This window comes from Lissotriton vulgaris, chromosome 11 (assembly GCF_964263255.1).
Source record: "Lissotriton vulgaris chromosome 11, aLisVul1.2, whole genome shotgun sequence".
Lineage (NCBI taxonomy): Eukaryota > Metazoa > Chordata > Amphibia > Caudata > Salamandridae > Lissotriton > Lissotriton vulgaris.
Genome location: NC_141699.1, coordinates 1,004,394,036 through 1,004,412,977, shown reverse-complemented (window position 1 = coordinate 1,004,412,977; position 18,942 = coordinate 1,004,394,036). Strand labels below are relative to the sequence as shown.

The 18,942-nt window shown below is 41.0% G+C and overlaps 1 protein-coding gene across 2 annotated transcripts in view; it reads left to right on the top strand.

The window, feature by feature from the left end:
* Nucleotides 1–3,868, top strand: part of SEC62 (SEC62 preprotein translocation factor) — a 175,341-nt gene extending 171,473 nt beyond the window's left edge. For both annotated transcript variants that reach the window (XM_086944300.1, XM_086944301.1), the window contains exon 8: nucleotides 760–3,868. In XM_086944300.1, the coding sequence (XP_086800426.1) occupies nucleotides 760–1,250 (491 nt within the window). In that variant the 3' untranslated portion in view covers nucleotides 1,251–3,868. The remainder of the gene's footprint in view (nucleotides 1–759) is intronic.
* Nucleotides 3,869–18,942: the final 15,074 nt, after the last annotated feature.

The following is an 18,942-nucleotide window of genomic DNA, read 5'->3' as shown; positions in this document are numbered from 1 at the left end:
GAGGGCATTACAGTTGTACTTGGAATAAGAAAATACTTTTGTTGCATCTGTAAATCTACCCTTGGAAGCACCCATGGCCACTAAAGATCTCTGGAGGCTGGGCAGGGGGCTTTTAAAATGCTATTCTGTTTTGCAGCTTCACACTTCATGAACAGCCATCCTTAGTCTGTTAATTCAAACTGAGTGTGAATGGTTTTTCTATGGATCCTCTCTGCAAAGCCGCCACTTTGACAAAAAATACAAAAATGTATATTTCCTCAAGAGTTTATGCACTGTAAGTTGTAAATCCAGGGCTAGGGTTTGCCAAGTAGTGGTAAAGTAAGGACAATCTGACTGGAAAGAGCTTCCCCTTTGTGATCTGTTTTTGCAGAACGTATATCAATCTAAAAATGGTGACTGTGAATGAAAAAGCATATCAATGTAGTGACTACACTCCTCATTGTTCTAAAACCCCCTTTCTTCTGGACAACCTACTACAGGATTGGCATATGAGATGGGGGAAGAGGAGATGGGGGAGGGCTTGAGCTCGACTAGCCATTTTTTTTCTTTGCTGTTCAAAACTTTGCCCACTGCGTTGCTGTCTAGGCCCCGTTTTATCAGGAAAAAGGAGGGAGAAATTGAACTTGAAATACAAGAGACAGTGTAATGAGTAAATCCTATTTGATTTCAAAGTGTATTGGCCTTTAATATATCTGATCATGTCACCAGTTTTACATAAAAATTCATATTTCCTTTTTCTTTGGATTTCATTCCTTTTAGCTCGATGTATACTCTTCCTCATAATTTGGCTCATAACTGGAGGACGGCATCACTTCTGGTTCTTGCCAAATCTGACTGCAGATGTGGGATTCATTGACTCATTCAGACCCCTGTACACACATGAATACAAAGGACCAAAAACCGACCTAAAGAAAGAAGAGAAACCAGAGACCAAAAACCAACAGAAACCTGATGGTGAAGAAAAGTCTGACACCGAGAAAAGAGAGGAGGAGGAGGAGAAAAGGTTAGAAGCAGCAGAAGGAGAAGGATCCGGGACAGATGGCTCAGCTGGAGAGAGGCAGTCAGACACGGATAGTGACAGGCGGGAGGATGAGGGTTCCCAGCACAGTAGCGGAAATGGAAATGATTTTGAAATGATAACGAAAGATGAACTTGATCAGCCAACAGACGAGGAGGACTGTGATGATGATGATGAGGAGCAGGAGGATGAACAAGAAACTAAACCTCCTGATGAAAATCCTACACTATAGGTTTGGGACTTTAATATGTGCAATGGTTGGATTTTCTAAGTTGGCTGATCTTGGAAATGTACTTGTAAACACAACATTTGTGAATTGTTATGTTTCTTTAAAATTCAGTAAATTTAAGAAGTATAAACCTTTTCATTGTCGACCAAGCTCCCAATAATTTATGCAAGTTTACAGTAATTTTAAAATGAGGCAACATAGTAACATAAAATATATTTTCAGTGTTATTGAGATTGTCCAGATATATTTTTATTGGTCACCATATATCCCCCTCCTATGCTATTGATTATTTTGAGAGTTCTGATTTGCCTGTTCTCCCAGAGTCATTATAAAATACAAATTCAGATAGGCCCGCTTAACAGAAAGATAGTGTCTTTTTTTTTTTTTTTTTACCATCGTCCTTGTGAAATCCCTTAGCTTTGTGGTCATGAGGAACCTTTTTTTCTATTCCTGTTGAAATATCTGTGTATTAGGATCAGATGATCAGCCTTCGTATTTAAGTGTACACATTCAAGCTGTCGCCTAAGTTTCTAATTACCAACGTTGCTTTTTTAGCCGTAGTGTCTGTAAATCTCACTTCTTAAACCAATTTAGAAGGATTATCTTTTACTATTTGACATTAAATTAGTAGTACATCCTAAAAATGTGTGATGATTGTTAGATCTACTTTGAAAGCAGATAGTATTTTGTAATCTCAAAATACTTATATAGTTTTGCTGATGGACTTGTAAAAACATTTAAGTTTGTATCTTTGACCAAAACTATAATTTTGAACATAAGCACTTTCTTCAGTTTTATGTTGCAACATTTACGTATGAATAAAATTCTATTAGCAGTGTTTTTAAGCCAATATTGTGAGATGCTCCCAAAAATAACGGATCTTTTGCTGAAGACGTTCCTGCTGGTGACCAGTTGACTTTGACAGTTCATGATGTAAGCCCATTTATTCCAACCTATTAAATCCAAGCTAGTTTGCACATCATGGGCAAAGAAAATGTCATCCACAAAATATATAGTCAACAGCCTAAGTTTCAAATGATGGCTGTTTTACCATATTACAGATGTATTGTGTACATAATTTACAAATAAAACAAACATTTTATTTTATTAGTTATTATTTAGAAGCCTGTTTATCAAAATCTAAATTTGTATAATTGAATACATGCTAGTGTGTCTAGTCTCGAACCCCAGAAAGCATCTGTGTGTAACATGAAAATGTTTTCACCTCAGCTGTTGTTTTGTGCCAACATTCCATGTAGTTAAGAAAAATGTGAATGAGTGGCAAGCTTAAGTGTCCCTCATTTTCCTCTGTCAGAAGTTAAAGCAATGTGTGTGTTTGGGGCACCCAAATTGGAAATCTATGACTTTTGTCAAACACAGATAACACAAAAATATGTTTCCCTGGAAGGGGCCACTGACTCATTTTAAAAATTATTTTGGGGGTCTAAAATAAGCTTTTTTTAACTAGCTCAAATTATCAATACATTTCCTGTATTGTAGATAAATATGTAATTTGAAAAAACTGTCACTGTAAAGACAATGCTTAGTTTGAAACAGTTTATATCGAATTCCATCGATTTTGTCTAATTGGGAACTTTAATTAAATGTCCTCAATCTGTAGCAGTAATCGGTAACAGTGAATACTGTCTTACGGATAGTTAATAACAAAATCTGTGATTTGCTTAATCTGCCACAAAAATTGCCAAGGAAGACGTTCGTTTTCTTAACTTTGCGGACTTGTATGTTTTATGTGTGGTTGAATACATTTCATAAAAATAGAAAATTATTTGCCAGAGCTTTTCAGAATATTTATTGTTTGTTAGTTACAAATGACAGTTATGTTTTGCACATTTTTAAATAATTGTAGGAATCTGTTTCGGATTCAAAACTTTCTTGTTAAACCCCAAAATTGGGCTCCTTCGGCTTTACGTGTCAGCTAGTACTGTTGTTCACTGTTGTGGTCTGACATCTGTATGATAGGAACCATTTTTGATGCAAACGTTTCTTTAAAGGCAAAACAGCTTTGTAAAGGACCGATCATGTACAGCCCCTTTCCTTCACCACTTTTTGTATAGAAATAAGAGCATTGCTTGTCGTCTGCCATAGAGGTCACGGTCTAGCTCTCTCACCATCATTATTTGTGCATTAAGCAACAATTACAAATGCTTTGAAAGCACAAAATCAACAATGTACTCTTTCCACTTGGACTTTGAATGCCTTTATATAAAACTATTTGTCACAGTTCTCTTTGAATTTGAACATGCCTAGGATTTATAAACCTTTCCCTTCTTTGGCCTCTTACAAAAGAAAACATGAAATCAAGGCTTGATTGTTCTCGCATCTGATAATCTTTAATATTATATGAACAAAGGATTCCTTATCTGAAACATGAATCATTCCTAGAAATAGCCGAAGCGTATTATTGCGTTACAGAATAAAATATATATATAAATTCACATGTTTAAGCAATGAAAGTGCCCACAATGTAGCAACTCATTCTTCTTTGTTAGTGTGATATGGAGAGCGTAGTATACACTGCTTTTGTCATGTCAGGCAAATGTAGTAATTCAGCAAGGTTCTATGTTTGGGCTGCCACAGTAAATAAAGAAAGAATAAGTCTCTTGGTTTTATTTGAAAAATATATATATGTAAAGTCCAAAATGTGTGTGATCTTTGTAACAATGGTGCATTGGTATTAGTGGTAAAGATGCAGCAAACAGCCTTCAGCTAGAGTTGGAAATATATGGAAAATGCCCTTTCTTCACAGGCGTACTTGATGCTGGTGGGAATGTGGTATGTGTGTATTATCGAAAATCATGATTACCAGTTGTTTTTTTCCTGCAACATCTCCAAATGATGTCAGTAATATGAGAATATAATAGTTGCAAACTCCTCTGACCATTAATTTATATTTCCCACAACTATCATTAGGTAGTATTCTGGGCTTAAAGCATGAAAAATGTTTGAGGCCAACGGACCATTCATTCATGTTGCTCCTGTGTGGCACCAGACCCATTCATACTGACCTGTCTGTCTAAAGTTTAATTCTCTTTTTTTCTAGCCAGTGTGAATTATCAGGTCAGTACCTTGACATTCCTGATGGCTTTCAGTCTCATACTTCTTTGTGTTTTTTTTGTCTGTCAATCACATGATTGTTGTTTATCCTTATATGTTTTGGGTGATCTGCCACATGCTGCTTTAGTCCATCATAATGGAGTTCATAGTGTCACTGGCAGTTCCCTTTGACCGTCAATTGAAGGAGGATATGCGCACGACTCTGCCTTGATTAGCTATGAATGGGCAAAGGAGATTCTCGGGGGACACAGGGTTTATTATGGGCTCCTCAGAAGACCAGAGTAGGTAAGTGGAAATGTATGGGTCAGCCAGTATCTAATGTTGCCATAGTGACCTCTACCTTTCAGCTTTGAGCCTTCTTCCATCACATGATAGCTATCCTTGGCAAACATCTGTTAAGCTTGTATATTCAGGGTTAAAATCACAGAATCGAAAAGCATTCTCCTGTCACCAAATTTGTTGCATGCACTCTCCCAGGCTATAACCTGCGCTGTGCCAAATCCTTGAATAGGGTTCACCAGGATCCTTTCAAATCCCTGTGTGCTGGTCTTGCTTCATTGAAGTTGATAGTATTTCTACCAAATCCTTCATCTGCGAATGATAGAAGCCGTCTGTTGCCCTATTAAAGATTTTGGAAAGATTCTAATTTCAATCTAAATCAGTGTTCTCTCCGCTTGGAGAAAGAGCAATAGGGGAAAATAATTTGATTGTAATATGTCTGTGGTTTCACTCTTGATTACTGAATGAAAAATTACCTAGCTACTGTGAAGGAAAGTTTCAATTCTATTAAGGACGTGGAGGCGAGGATGATGCTTGTCTCTTCCATTTTCCTATAATCCTCCTCGAGCACTATACAATCCTACATCAAAGTTCATAACAATATAATGTATATCAATTAAATATTGCACAATAAATACAGCTGTCATAATTATATATATATAGCAAGGATCCTATAGCTAGTATCTGTTGTTTGTTATATTTCACAAATATTCCAATATGGTCCATCCAGATCACGTAACAATAGTACAAGTCCAAAGGGAAGTATGTTCAAGTCCTTTTTTTTATTTTATTCTCAATCCAATTTTTCTCAAAGGAAAACAAATTCTTCTTCTTTAAAGACAAACCAGCAGCCAACACGCGTTTCGTCACGCACTAATCTGTGCTAATGACTTCATCGGGGATTATGAACATTGTTCACAGTTCAGCGAAAACCATTCAATTAAAAATCCTTGATTTATCTTGTCGTTATCCTCCTCTCCAATATAAAGTATCTGTTTATCGTAAGAGCTAAAATTTCAGCCCTCCTAATCTGACACTAACGCAGAAGTTCACGAGTACGTGACCTTTCCCGATATGTCCAAAGTTTGGAGTCGATATCTCGCGTACTACCTAGTAGTACGCAAGATATCGACTCCAAACTTCGGACATATCGGGGAAAGGTCACGTACTTGTGAACTTCTGCGTTAGTGTCGAATAAGGGCACGTATACTACTTATACTTCGATTAAGAGGGCTGAAATTTTAGCTCTTATGATAAATTTAGATAAACAGATACATTAATCGAGCGGTAGGCTAAGCCTTGAACCACTAACTCTTGATAGTTTACCATGTGAATCACATCAGCCCCCATGGGATCCCAACCCTGTCGTACACACCAGCTAAACCACTTTTTCCAAGAGGATCAATAGCGTTGTTTGCTCCTCGGGGTAGCCTTTCCCCTCGTCCTATTAAGGGGTAGAACCCTTCAAACTTCTTCTGGTCCTGCCACTGCATGGATCTTTTAGTCTGGATCTTATGGGGGTTGTTGGTATACGGACAGCCGGAGGAGAGCTCACTACCTCTTCCGGCCCCTCGAAAAATCTGCTGGCTGAACACCTTTTTGATAGACTGTAGAGCTTTTTACAGCAAAGAAAAAGTGTTGACCAAACTTGATTACTCTTTAATAAAAGGTTCTCCAAAGAGACCCCCATTGGCAACAGCTCCAGCCTCTGTAGAAGCTAGCTCGCCCAGTCTTGGTTCGATTTTAATGAGCAACAAGCGTCTCTGCTCAGTCAATGCACAATTGGCGTTGCCCAGAAACAAATGGGCTCTCTGTACCCAGCCTGAGAGGATCTCGGGATCTGTCATGTGCCCTGTTTCTTTGGCATCCTCTGCCATAGCCATGATCTTGGTAAGTGGGCCTAAAATATCCACGACCTTATCCTGATAGGAACGCCAATTAAGGTGGCCATCTTGGTGTCAATTTCAGGATTACATGCCACCTTACCTGGGAGGGAAGGCCGGGACATTTGCCCTTTAAGTGGCCTCGGACCTCCTGGTCCATCGGCTTCCGAATCCGGCTAGCCACCAATGAGCCAGTCCACAGAGCGGGGATGATGTATATCCTCTGGGTTGGTAAACCCGAGATATCTATCGAGTCCTGAGTGTGAGGTACCTCCAAACAGGATTTTTTTGCGCCCCCTTCCGGACGCCAGGGTCTGCTTGGACCCGGTTCTTCATCAGACTCAAATTCAAAAGCTTTATTCTGTACATTTTTCATGACCATAAAAGCACACTAAAAACAAAAAATAAATATATAGTTTACACAGTCATTATCAGTTTACAAGTACAGTCCGTGTTAAGTAAAACAAAGAAAATAATTCAATAAAATCTATTTAAAATCTCATCAATTCATAGTTATTAAAAACGAAATAAATCACATGATATATAAAATACATTTGGCTTTCAATTTTGCAAATATAAGATATATAAGATCATTAATTTTCATACATTAAAACCTCCAAATGGGAATAGGTCTTTCTTTTCTTAATTGCCATTTGAACGAAGTTACAAGCATTATTCATAATTTTTTCGTTCTCCAAGCTACATAGAATATTGAAAGCTTGCTTATAATGATAATATATATTTGTTTTAAACACGTTTCAAAGTAAATTTACGAATGTCCCTATAAAAAGCACAAAATAATAAAAAACGCAGCATGGATTGTGGCAATTTACCATCGCATGCAATTTGGTAGTAAATGGTACATTTTCCTCTTCATGGGGAATGCAACCAAATAATGTAAACTACCAAATCTTAATCTAGCTAGATAGAACCTTAGCTGGACATTTCTTATTGTAACGAGGTAGGGTTGTATGCACATAAAAAAGGGACGTTCATAATAGGAAATAACACTTTGCTTTGTAATTTCCTCTCCCTCATCTAGGCGCATCTGAATCATCCCCGGTATCTCCCTCTCCCCAACAGGGTGGCAGGAATAGTCATCGGGGGTCCCCTCCAGTTTGGAATCCTCAGTCCGATCCAAAGCATCCAGGTGTCTCTTAAGGAAAGCCTGCCGCAACCTCTCAAAGGCGTCAGACGAGGTGTGGCACTTGGTAGCCTTACCCGGGGCTTTAGCCTTGCCCATACCCTTGGAGGACTCCCTAGTATTGGGAGGAAAGTCCTCCGACCAGTCACCCTCAGTAGAGGAAACCACCCTGCGCCGGACCGTACGTTCAATAATACGGCGGGTTAGGGGTTTGAGGGCTGATGAAACCACCCTTTCAAGTGATGCATCTATTGCATCCACCAGCCTCAAGTGAATGGGGAGTAGGTACTGGTCCTCTTCCTCCTAGGTATGAAATTCACCTACCAGAGTCGACTTTTTAATCAAATGGCCAATAGGGAAAAATATAATGTACTAGAGCTCTGGGATGACTTAAACTGTCCCTGACAGCAGTTGGTTGTGCCAATGTTTGTTAAGCACAATCAACCTAAGTACAAGGCTCCACGGTAAAACCGCACTGCTGGAACAATATTACCCAAAAATATGAGAACTGCCAGGCCTAAAAGGAAAGAGCAGCAAAGTAGAGCTTACGATGACTAACAATCGCACTTGGGTGAGAGGAAACTGTCTCCGCTGTTCAGCAGGAAACGGTCATCACATGCAGAGGAATGACAGGAATGTGGGGGAGCGTCTCCTCCCTCCTTTGGCAAGCGCACGCATGCCACGCCCTCTCGCTGGGTGAGAGCAACCGCGCTGGCTGAGACAGCGTAAAGTGTGAGGACACATCGCAGGGCGGGAAGAGCTGCGAGAACGGCACAACCGCGCTGGCCGAGCCCCGTAAAGCTGCCAATAAAGGAGCCTGACAGGGCGCGAAGGGCCACATAAGCGGCCTAACGAGCGACGCAATGAACTCACGCTGGATCACCGAACCGCTGCGGGCGACGTGGAGACCCGCAATGCCACACAGTAAGTAATCGCTGATAGCACAAGTGTTAAATTATATCCACAATGCTACACAGTATGCTCAACACACAAACAGAATCAAGGAAAGGCACTTATCTGGCTGCTGACTGGCAAAGAAAGAGAAAGCGCTGTTCCCGGATACTGTTGTTGTAGTATAGGACTGCCTCTATGGTCTCTTGTTTATGAAAAGCCACATGGGATTTGTAGTCTTTTACTTTATTTTACTGTTTAAGGCTGCTGAGCAATAAAAATGGAAGAGAAAAGCATAATCCGAGCCTCCGGTCCTGCCATAGAATTGTGGAAACAGCCTTTACAACAAGGTTTTTACCACTTTGTGCATGTATGACACATTTAAGGTAAATTGAGGGTGGTGGGTGGTCTCCCCCCACAATTAAATGTGTATGTATATATAATACACACACACACACACACACACACACAACGGGTGGTAATAGCATGCATTATAGAATCAGATGTGTTCTAAAAGGAAATGCTGGGTAAAAAATACATTGTAAATGCATGTGAAGTATTTCCTTGCGTTGTTCCATCATACAACCTTTAAGTAGACACCCACAATGTCATTCCGGCGATCATGACGGCAATGACAGATGTAGAGTCGACCGATACCACCTACCGAAGCTCAGGGGTACTGCTAAAGAAAAAGTCTCTGGATCTAGTCTGACGGCTAGGGGTAATTCTAAAGGTAAAGAATCTATAACTACTTATGTCTCTTACAGATACATCGTTACCGAAGGTAAGTAACTTGTTCTTTATGATCACATAAAAAGTAAGAAAGCTGAGATGTGTCAGTCAATCAATCAAACATCATTTGTAAAGTGCAGCACTGATACCCCTAGGAGTATCTGGGCACTGAATCTTCGTCGAAGAGCTAGGTCTTCAGTCTCTTTCTGAAGTCAGCCAGCGAGAGTGCTTAATGGAGTTGAAGGGGTAGGTCGTTCCAGGTCTTGGTAGCGATGAAGGAAAAGCAGACACCGATGCAGGTGTGACGGCTGGAGGACTTGTGTGCGAGGGCGAGTGAAGAGGAGCGCAGGTGTCTAGAGGGTTGGTGGAAGTTCAGTCGATGGCTGATGTAGACAGGTCCTAGGTCGTGTAGGGCTTTGTAGGCATATGTGAGATTCTTGATCTGGCATCTTTTCTGGATCGGAAGCCAGAGGAGGTCTTTCAGGTGGGGGGCGATGCAGATTCATTTGGGGAGGTCAAACTGGAGTCTGGCTGCAGTGTTCTGTATGGTCTGGCGTCTTCGGAGGAGCTGGGTAGGGTTTACAGTGTAGAGGACTTTGCTGTAGTTAAAGCGGCTGATGACGAAGGCCCGAGTGACTGTCTTTCTGGTGTTGTTTGGGATCCATCTGAAGATTCTGCAGAGCACAGGAAGTGTGGAAGCAGGAGGAGGTCTCTGCATTGACTAGTCATTTCATGGTCAGTTGGCTGTCGAGGCTGATACAGAGGTCAATCGGTGTGGGTGTAGGTCAGAGTTCTGGAGGCCACCAGCTGTTTCTCCATGCCATCGTTTTCTTCCTGAAGATCAGTATTTCAGTTTTGTCGGAGTGGAATTGGAGGCAGTTCTCTCATCCATTTAGCTACATTGCAGAAGTTGGTTTTGACGTTGGAGGAGTACTTGGTGAGCGAGAGGATCAGTTGAGTATCGTCTGCGTAGATTATGTTGAGTCGGTATGATCTGAACATGTCAGACCTCGAAGACTAGAAGTATTATCTAGGTAAGTTCTGGATTACTACTATGGTTTTCGTATGGGTATTCGCTTCAAAGAGGGGCAACTGGCTGTTTGAATTGAATGAACAGGATGCATGAAACCTATGTGTGAACTGCTGAAATGTTCTAAAGTTCTCTGTAATCCAACAGTACCTGTGCACTACTCAATCTTTTCTTTTAGATATGTTGGCTGCCTAGCTGTTTTGCTGGGACAGCTAGGTGTACACCCAAGCTTAAGTCTTTTCATTCATTACTGCAACTCAGGTCCAGCTTGTTTTGAATGCCACCAAGATTTCAAGCGTCCAAATCCTTATCACTGAGTTCTGCTGTTAATCTGACCTGTGTCCGGAAGAAAGGATGCAGCGTACCATGTAGGAGTCACATTTGCAAAGTGATCAGTTCCTTATTTTCTGAGCTCTTTGATGCAACTCCTGAGTTTTACCCCAAACACAATAGTGTGTAAGAAATATGTCTTCCCCTAAGGTGATAGGATTTAAACCGTGACGCGCCTGCAGTTAGCAGATGTAAGTCGCAGACGCTTGAAGTCTATCTTTGGTGCTGGGCCATCAAGCATGACCAGTTCTGTGATAAATGCTCCCTGATGCATCTGAAGGCCATCTAGGAGCATTAAGAGGTATTTCGCTGAACGCAAGAAGTGGGATCAGTCTCTGTTGCAGCCCAAGGTTCATTCAGTGTCCCTGTCCTCGACAAAGTCGAAAGACAAGTCACGATGTATCACACAGAAATTCAAGCAGGATTTCACTCCTTGCTGTTTCCATTACAAGTAAAAGCAGCGCAGTCGGCATACACCCCTTTTCGTTCTGTCTTTTGATTTTGATATTAGACCTGAAGCATGCTAAATTTCCCATGCCATTATCAACTTGGCTGCAAATTGTGACCTTCAAGGATGCAAAGCAGAAGCTATTCTGGCTGATTCTGTGTCCCTCTGTGACTCTTTGATCCATCTGGCATCTGCTTGGGACCTTCCTCAGCACTTCCTGACCCTGCTCTAAATATGCCCAATTTCTTACAGGTAACCAGCTGTTCCTCCACACCCTTGTCTCGGGCTGACGTTTCAGCACCAGTCTCTGGATCAGAGGCACCAGATGCGATCCAAACTCCAAAGCTGTGTTCAGCTAGTTCTTGGCCTAGGCTGCACTGTGAGATTACTGATACATAACCTATGGCCTGGGAGGACTCCACAGTGCTGCCTATGCCACAAGGTTTGTACTACTGCAGAGACTCAAACATGTTCCCCACATCAAGGATGTGCGACATAGATCGAACCTGCCCACAAACCACCTCTCTAAGAGTCTCTACCACGGCTCCGCATAATATCGCTAACTCATCTCCTAGCCCCGTCAATAGACCTCTCTCCAGACCCTTGGTCCACTTCCTGCCAGTCCAACACTCTGACCATGAGACCAGTCAGTCGCCGGAAACCCACGTCACACCTGATACTCTAGATCTACCACCCTCCCGTCCCCTAAGCCCCCCCCTTTACCGTGAGTCTGATAGTACCATACCAGAACCACTGCCTCCATACCCGCTATTGTCTCCCTCCTATAGGAATCTCGAAACACCACTCCAGAGCGGGCAAACTAACCCAGAGCATCTGCACCTCTATACTAGAGCTTATGAACCTCCTTCACCTTGCTGAACTCTCCCTCGCCAACATCAAAACCCAGTGAAACTCCACCCCCGCACACCACAGGGTTTCCCAAGCACCCTCTACCACTACCCTTGAGACACCTTCGCCTGCGCAAGCACACCCCTAGTCCACTTGATTTTACTGAAGAGGAAATCCTTGCCATCCTTAGAGACTACAACATTAGAGACTACACCTACAAGCACAGCCCTAGTCCACTAGATCTTACTGAAGAGGAAATCCTTGCCATCCTTCGAGACTACAACCCGGACCCAACCACCCTTTGCTCACTAGGCATGAGAGCCGAACATGCCATCCGCACAGTCTCTATCAACACCAACAGATCGGTTACTTTCCGTAACAGAAATGTGGTCAAGAGTAACCTTGCGCCTGTTCACTTATCCGCCCTGATTCCTGGCACCCCTGCAGACTCCTCTCTGTCTGGCCTCTTAATTAACTGCCTATTGTTGTTTAAGCATGCCGTTGACATTGCTGCACTCATCGTAAACAAAAACTTTGACCTAGCTATTCCAACAAAATCATGGCTCAACGATTCCTCATCTCCTTGCCTGGACCTCTTAGTCCCTCCCGGCTACAACATCGGCAGGCTGGACAGACAATCTAGCAAGAAAGGAGGGGGCACCTGCAGAAAGGCAGTGAGCCGATTTTCGTTCGGTGCCGGGGGTAAGGCGGGGGGGGGTAGAAGTTCTGAGAAACTGGGCATTTTTCTCAACGAAGTATTCAGGCTCTGAGAAAAGTTCTTGTTATATATTTGATTCTGCATTCGACAAGCCTGTTTTGGGGAAATCATACAGATTTACCAGTCCAGACTATTTACCCCAGCTGATTCTCCCGCTAGGTTCTAATGAGAGCAGTATATTGTTTCAACATTCTCAACATTCCCAATTACACTTACAATATATTACTTTAGGGAGTTTGGCCAGAGTAAAAGTGGAGGGCCAGGAAGAAAGCACAGTTTGCGCCACTACACCCCCACTAATCCCAGAACCACTAAATCAAACAAGTTTTTCCTTACTGCAGTGATTTAGGTGCGGATAAAATTGATACCGTAGTGGACAATCTTGAATTGGACGCTAAAACTGAGCCTCACCTGGATTTGTTCCAGCAGGAAAAATCTTCCTACTGCCTAAGGAATAGGCTTTTTCTTTAAAAATCAGCTCCTCTTGCTATTAAACAAACAGTAATCCCGCGAATCACAAAGAGAGTTTCGCGTAAAACCCCTAAATCAGATAAAGGGATACCAGCAAATAAGAAAGGAGCCTTGGAAGGTAGGCAGGAATTAGTTGATAAGAGGAAGAAAAAATCTGTAATAAAAATTACACCCTCTTTGAGGACTTACTTTCAAGTACAGGACAGACTCCAAGACAGAACACACTCTATACCCGCAATGGAAGAGTCCGCTTCACCAGTGTTACCATTGTTACCCCAGTCACTAACGGGGGATTTAAGTGACCCGGACAACTTCTTGACTGAACTCTCATTGAGGGAGATAGAGAACCAAGAACTTGAGGATTCACAGACGATAGCTCAATCCCAGGCCCAGACCTCCATTCAATCTCTGAGTCAGACAATAAACACACCTCAAGGCCTCTTTGGATCTGATCCTACCCCTAGTTGTTCCACTATGTCTCCCGTTCCAGAGCTAGAGATCGCTACAGAGTCTGTACCCCCAGACGCTGTACCCCCTGACGCTGTACCCCCTGACGCTTCTACCTCAGATATATTTAACACTAACTCCAACGCTGATAAAGCTGATAATCCCGCTAAAAATCATTGTGAGTCTAGCAGTAATATGGAGATCCTTATGGAAAAAATGTTTACGGAGATGACATCTAGATTTAAGATATCAGAAGATAACCAAATCAAACTTCACGATAGGTTTGAATCATTGGACTCAAAGTTATTGGCGTTAAATGAGAGAGTCTCTACAGTAGAAGCGGTAGCTGTGGGCCTGACAAGGAGGGTGGAAGCATCAGAAAAAAACATAAGAGATTTAAAAGCAAAGGACAAAAGTATGGAGGAAAAGCTCGAGGCCTTGGAGAATCAGTCTAGGAGATCAAACCTGAGATTTCTTAATGTGCCAGAAGGGCGAGAAGGGTCAGACATTAAGAAATTCATTATTTCGCTACTAGAGGAACATTTTCCGTGGTGTAAATCCTCAGATCTGGAAAATGACATTCAACGGGTACATCGTGACCCCTTTGGGAAATCCAAAGAAAGAAAGAACCCAAGGAAGATTTTGGTGAATTTTAAATCATATAACATCAAAGAGAGGATCCTGAGTGAAGCTTTAAAAACAGGAACACTTAACAGAGATGACTGGTCTTTTAGGATCCGATCCGACATTGCGAAGGTGACTCAAGACAGGCAATGGGAATTGGGTCAAAAAATGCCCGAGTTAAAATCACTTGGAGCAACAGTCCAAATGAAGTTTCCGGCTTCACTCAGGATTATGTGGAGGAACAAGATGTATAATATTAAAGACCCTCTAGAAGTTGACAACTTGTTAGTACAGATGCGAGATCAGATTCAAATTCAATCTCATTCTCACTCCTAGATTAAACGTCAAACACATTTGATATGGCAACTACTCTTATAATGACCTTATAATGATCCTATGAAAGCTAGAATTAAGACTTACTTATAACATTTATAACACTTATAACACCAGCATCCTCATTTATTCTTTTTCTTTTACAGGCACGGAGCTCATAGAGGGCCATAATTAAGGCCCAAAGGAAAGGGAGGCTTTCCCAGTGAGGGGTTGTGTCTCCCCGTCCCTCCTTTTTTCTTTTCTTTTTTATAATTTTTGTAAACTCTCACACACACAAGTGGCTTTTAGCCATCTTAAGAGGGGAGGAAGGGAGCACATGAGGGTTGGGTGCAAAATAGGGAAAAAAACAAAAAAATGTCCTCATTCCAAATTAAAGGAGAAAATCAGGAACCAGATGATTAGTAAAGAGCGCCACACACTCCTCCGAGGGAGATGGAAAAAAATCTGAAGAATATAAAAATAATCACCTGGAATGTTAACGGGTTAAGAGTCAAGAGCAGAAGAAGGAAAATCTTTGAATACTTAAAAATTGCCGATAGTGAAATATTAATTTTACAAGAAACTCATTTAATGAAATCAGAATGGGAGGAGATCATTAAAACACTTTATTGGGTTGAGGATTACGTTTGTACGGATCAACCTTGTGCCACAAAAGGGGTTGTTATTCTTATAAAAAAATCCCTGAAGGCAAAAATACTATCCACCGAGACTGATCCTAAAGGGAGATGGGCCCTAGCCAAGATTACCTTCCTCAACAATACTTTTATTTTAGCCGGGTATTATGGCCCTAACATAGACGATCCCACCCCATTACAATCATTATATTCCCATTTAATATCGGTAAACTTTCCTGTGATCCTAGGTGGAGATTTTAATATAATTTTAAATCCAAATACAGATCGGATACCAAAAGGGAAATTGAACACCTTGCCCAAAATGAGAGAATGGCTGGTAATATATAAAAGAGATCTAAATCTTCTTGATGTATGGGACGAAAAAGGCTCCAAACAGGATAGATTTACGTTTAACAATAAAAAATTGAGAATACAATCAAGAATTGATTATTTCTTAATAGATCAGGCACTAGTAGAAAACACTCATAAAATGACCCGCCTTCCCGCTCATCTCTCAGATCACTCGGCTGTCCAAATGACATTAAAAGTAAATGATGTTACAACTATACCGAGATGGACTTTAGACCGTACAGTGCTCCAGGATCCCACAATAATCGATCAACTTTCACTAGAGACAGAACAGTATTTTCAAGACAATAATGGGAGCGCTTCACCGCAACTGATCTGGGATGCTTACAAAGCAGTAATTAGGGGCAAGATTTGTAGCTTGACTATACATAAATCAAGAGAGGCAAAAAAAGAGATCCAGAAAATGGAAGAAAACATAAAAATACTGTACCGCCAGATCTTAGTAGACACTTCCTCCCCGAGATGCCAAGAACTAATGAGGGAAAGGCTTAATTGGAAGGAAAAAATATCGACATTATTAGAAGGAAAAATTAGGGAAAGATGGGAATGTAGTAAACTTGCCCATTATGAGTATGGAGAAGGCTGTGGAAAGATGCTTGCGTGGAGGCTCAAAACAGACCAAGTTAGAAATAAAATAAACTATATACATCCGACAGATAGCTCTCAAAATGGGTTTGAAGAGAAAGTTATAAAAGAAGAATTCTCGGCTTTTTTTACTAAACTCTACTCTGAGGATTGCAACCCAAAAATAGAAGAAATAACTAACTTCCTACTAACACAAAATATTCCAGTTTTAACCCCAGAGGAAAAAATAACTTTAAATAGTGAAATAAAATCAGAAGACGTTGCCCAAGCTATTAAAGAGTTAAAAAGAGGAAAAGCAGCAGGGCCTGATGCCCTCCCAAACGAACTCTATCTAAAGTTAAAAGATACGCTGGTTCCCCATTTAACACTACTAGTTAACAAGATTTTTATAAACAACGCTAAAATTCCGGAGTCATGGAATGACGCCACCATCTCCATCATACTGAAACCAGGTAAAAATCCAAAGCAATGCGAATCCTACCGCCCAATATCCATTCTAAATTGCGACTACAAGATTTTTACTCAAATACTAGCAAAAAGACTAGGGAAAATAGCTGGAACATTAATAAACTTTAATCAAAAAGGCTTCATGGCAGGAAGGCATTTACAGGACCTTACGCATGAGCTGATTGCAGCCATTGATATCGCTACTGTAGAAAAGATCCCATTATCAATAATTACGATTGACGCTGCTAAAGCATTTGATAGAGTAAATTGGTCTTATCTAAGCGAAGTATTAAAGAAATTTAATCTGGGGGAAAACATCGTAAAAGCTGTAGAAAATATTTACAACTCGCCCAGAGCCAAGATATTAATTAACGGCCACCTAACAAATAATATTCTGATAGGTAGAGGTACACGCCAGGGCTGCCCCCTCTCCCCCCTACTTTTTAATTTCTATATTGAGCCGATCGCAGAACATCTTAGGAATCTCCCTTCAATCTCCCCATTTTCCTACCAAGGGTGGCACAAGAAAGTCGCGCTATATGCGGACGATCTCATGATCTTTACCTCAGACCTAGAAGAGGCTCTTAAAACAACAGAAGAGACTTTGATAAGCTTTGGGAGGATATCGGGTTATCGGATAAATCAAAGAAAAACTGAAACCGTAAGTTGGAATGAAAACTTCGTATCCCCCTTTTCTAAAGATAAAATAAGATATCTGGGTATTGATCTGGTAAAGGAGATTGATAAAATTACCCAAATAAATTTACATAGGGTGGAGGTTGAAGTAAAAAAGTTACTGAAAGTCTGGAAAGCTCTACCATTAACATTCCTGGGGAAATCAAACATCATAAAAATGGCAATTCTACCAAAATGTACCTTCATTTTCAACGCTATCCCTCTCGAGTTCAATAGAGATAAGATAAAAAAGATCCAGGGAGACTTATCCAGTTTCATATGGTCATCTAAAAAAACAAGAATTGCATGGCATAAATTAAGAAGATCTAAAGAGCAGGGAGGAATAGCAAGCCCAGATTTATTAGAATACTACAGGGCCTTCCAATTCAAAAGTAGTAGGGTGCTGTTGGGTCCATACGTAAACTACCCACTATTCTTACGTGTTTTAACAAGCAATACCAGCCATTTTCTATACAAATTTGGGCATCCAAAGTTCTTTAAAAAAATTAAACTAAAGGTCCTGAAATCTGCCGCTAGAGTATGGTATTGTATCAGATCTACATTGAATATCCCCTTCTATAGTGATAAGGCCCCAATCTGGGATTCTCAGACCACACCAGACTGCCTTAAGGATAGCCTAGCAATATCGCTAAGATCAGCAGGAATAATGGACTGGGGTCAACTCCTGTTTCAAAACAAACTGCTTGATTGGGATATTTTGTCTCATCGTACGACTATACTCTTTCGAAATTCAAATACTACCAATTACTGAGTTGGAGTAAGTCTCTTAAAGAAATTAGAAAAGGGAATACCACCCTGGAGATAATGATGCAGACGGATAAACCATTTCGGAAAGAAACTTCTTTCTGGTATTGGGCCTTAATTTCGGCTGGGGAGGAAGAGTTTCGAATTCCAGAAGGTATCTGGGGAAAAGATCTGCCGACGCTGGATATAAGTAACATATGGCAAGTATCTATGAGCATTTGCTGGTCAATTGTAACTTCTGCTGCTCTTAAAAGAAACCATTTGCTCACTGTACACAGAGCCTACTGGACACCGAAAAAGTTATCCAAATTTAACGGGGCCTCAGTGAAGAAATGCCCAAAGTGCGATTTACAGCTGGCTGATGATCTACACATGTTTTGGCGGTGTCCTAGCCTGGATGCCTTTTGGAAGGAAGTGGGTACTACCTTAGAGGGGGTATTTGGAAGACAACTCTCTGTAAGTATGGACCTAGTTATTTTTGGGATATCAAGAACAAATGTAGAAAGACCTCTTACTAAAATTCAAGAAAATTTACTTTTTATCTTGATTCTTTTGGCAAGGAGGGAGATTTGTGTAAAATGGATAACTCCGGTACCCCCTACTCATAATGAATGGTTGGCTTCAATCCTGAAAGTGTTTAATTTAGACAAAAATAAGAAGCATGCCTCTAAAAGATATAGATTCTGGGACTTGTGGGAAGAATACCATAAGAGGTGAATTAATGTGTGTGGTTTATATAATATGTGTATGCAATATGAAGCTAACATTCCTGGTTTCCCTAACACCTCCTCCGTCCACTGTCCAATGATTACGCTATCGCAACAATGATGAGAATGGCATGTAAGAGTAGCAAAAATGGCTAGCTCAACCTACTACGTATAACCAAGCCTTCTCCCTATAAGTATGTGGACGTAAGGGGTTTCCTTTTCTTTCTCTAAGGGCGCCAAGAAGTTGAGAAAGGTCCCTGAAAACTCCTGACTTTTAAC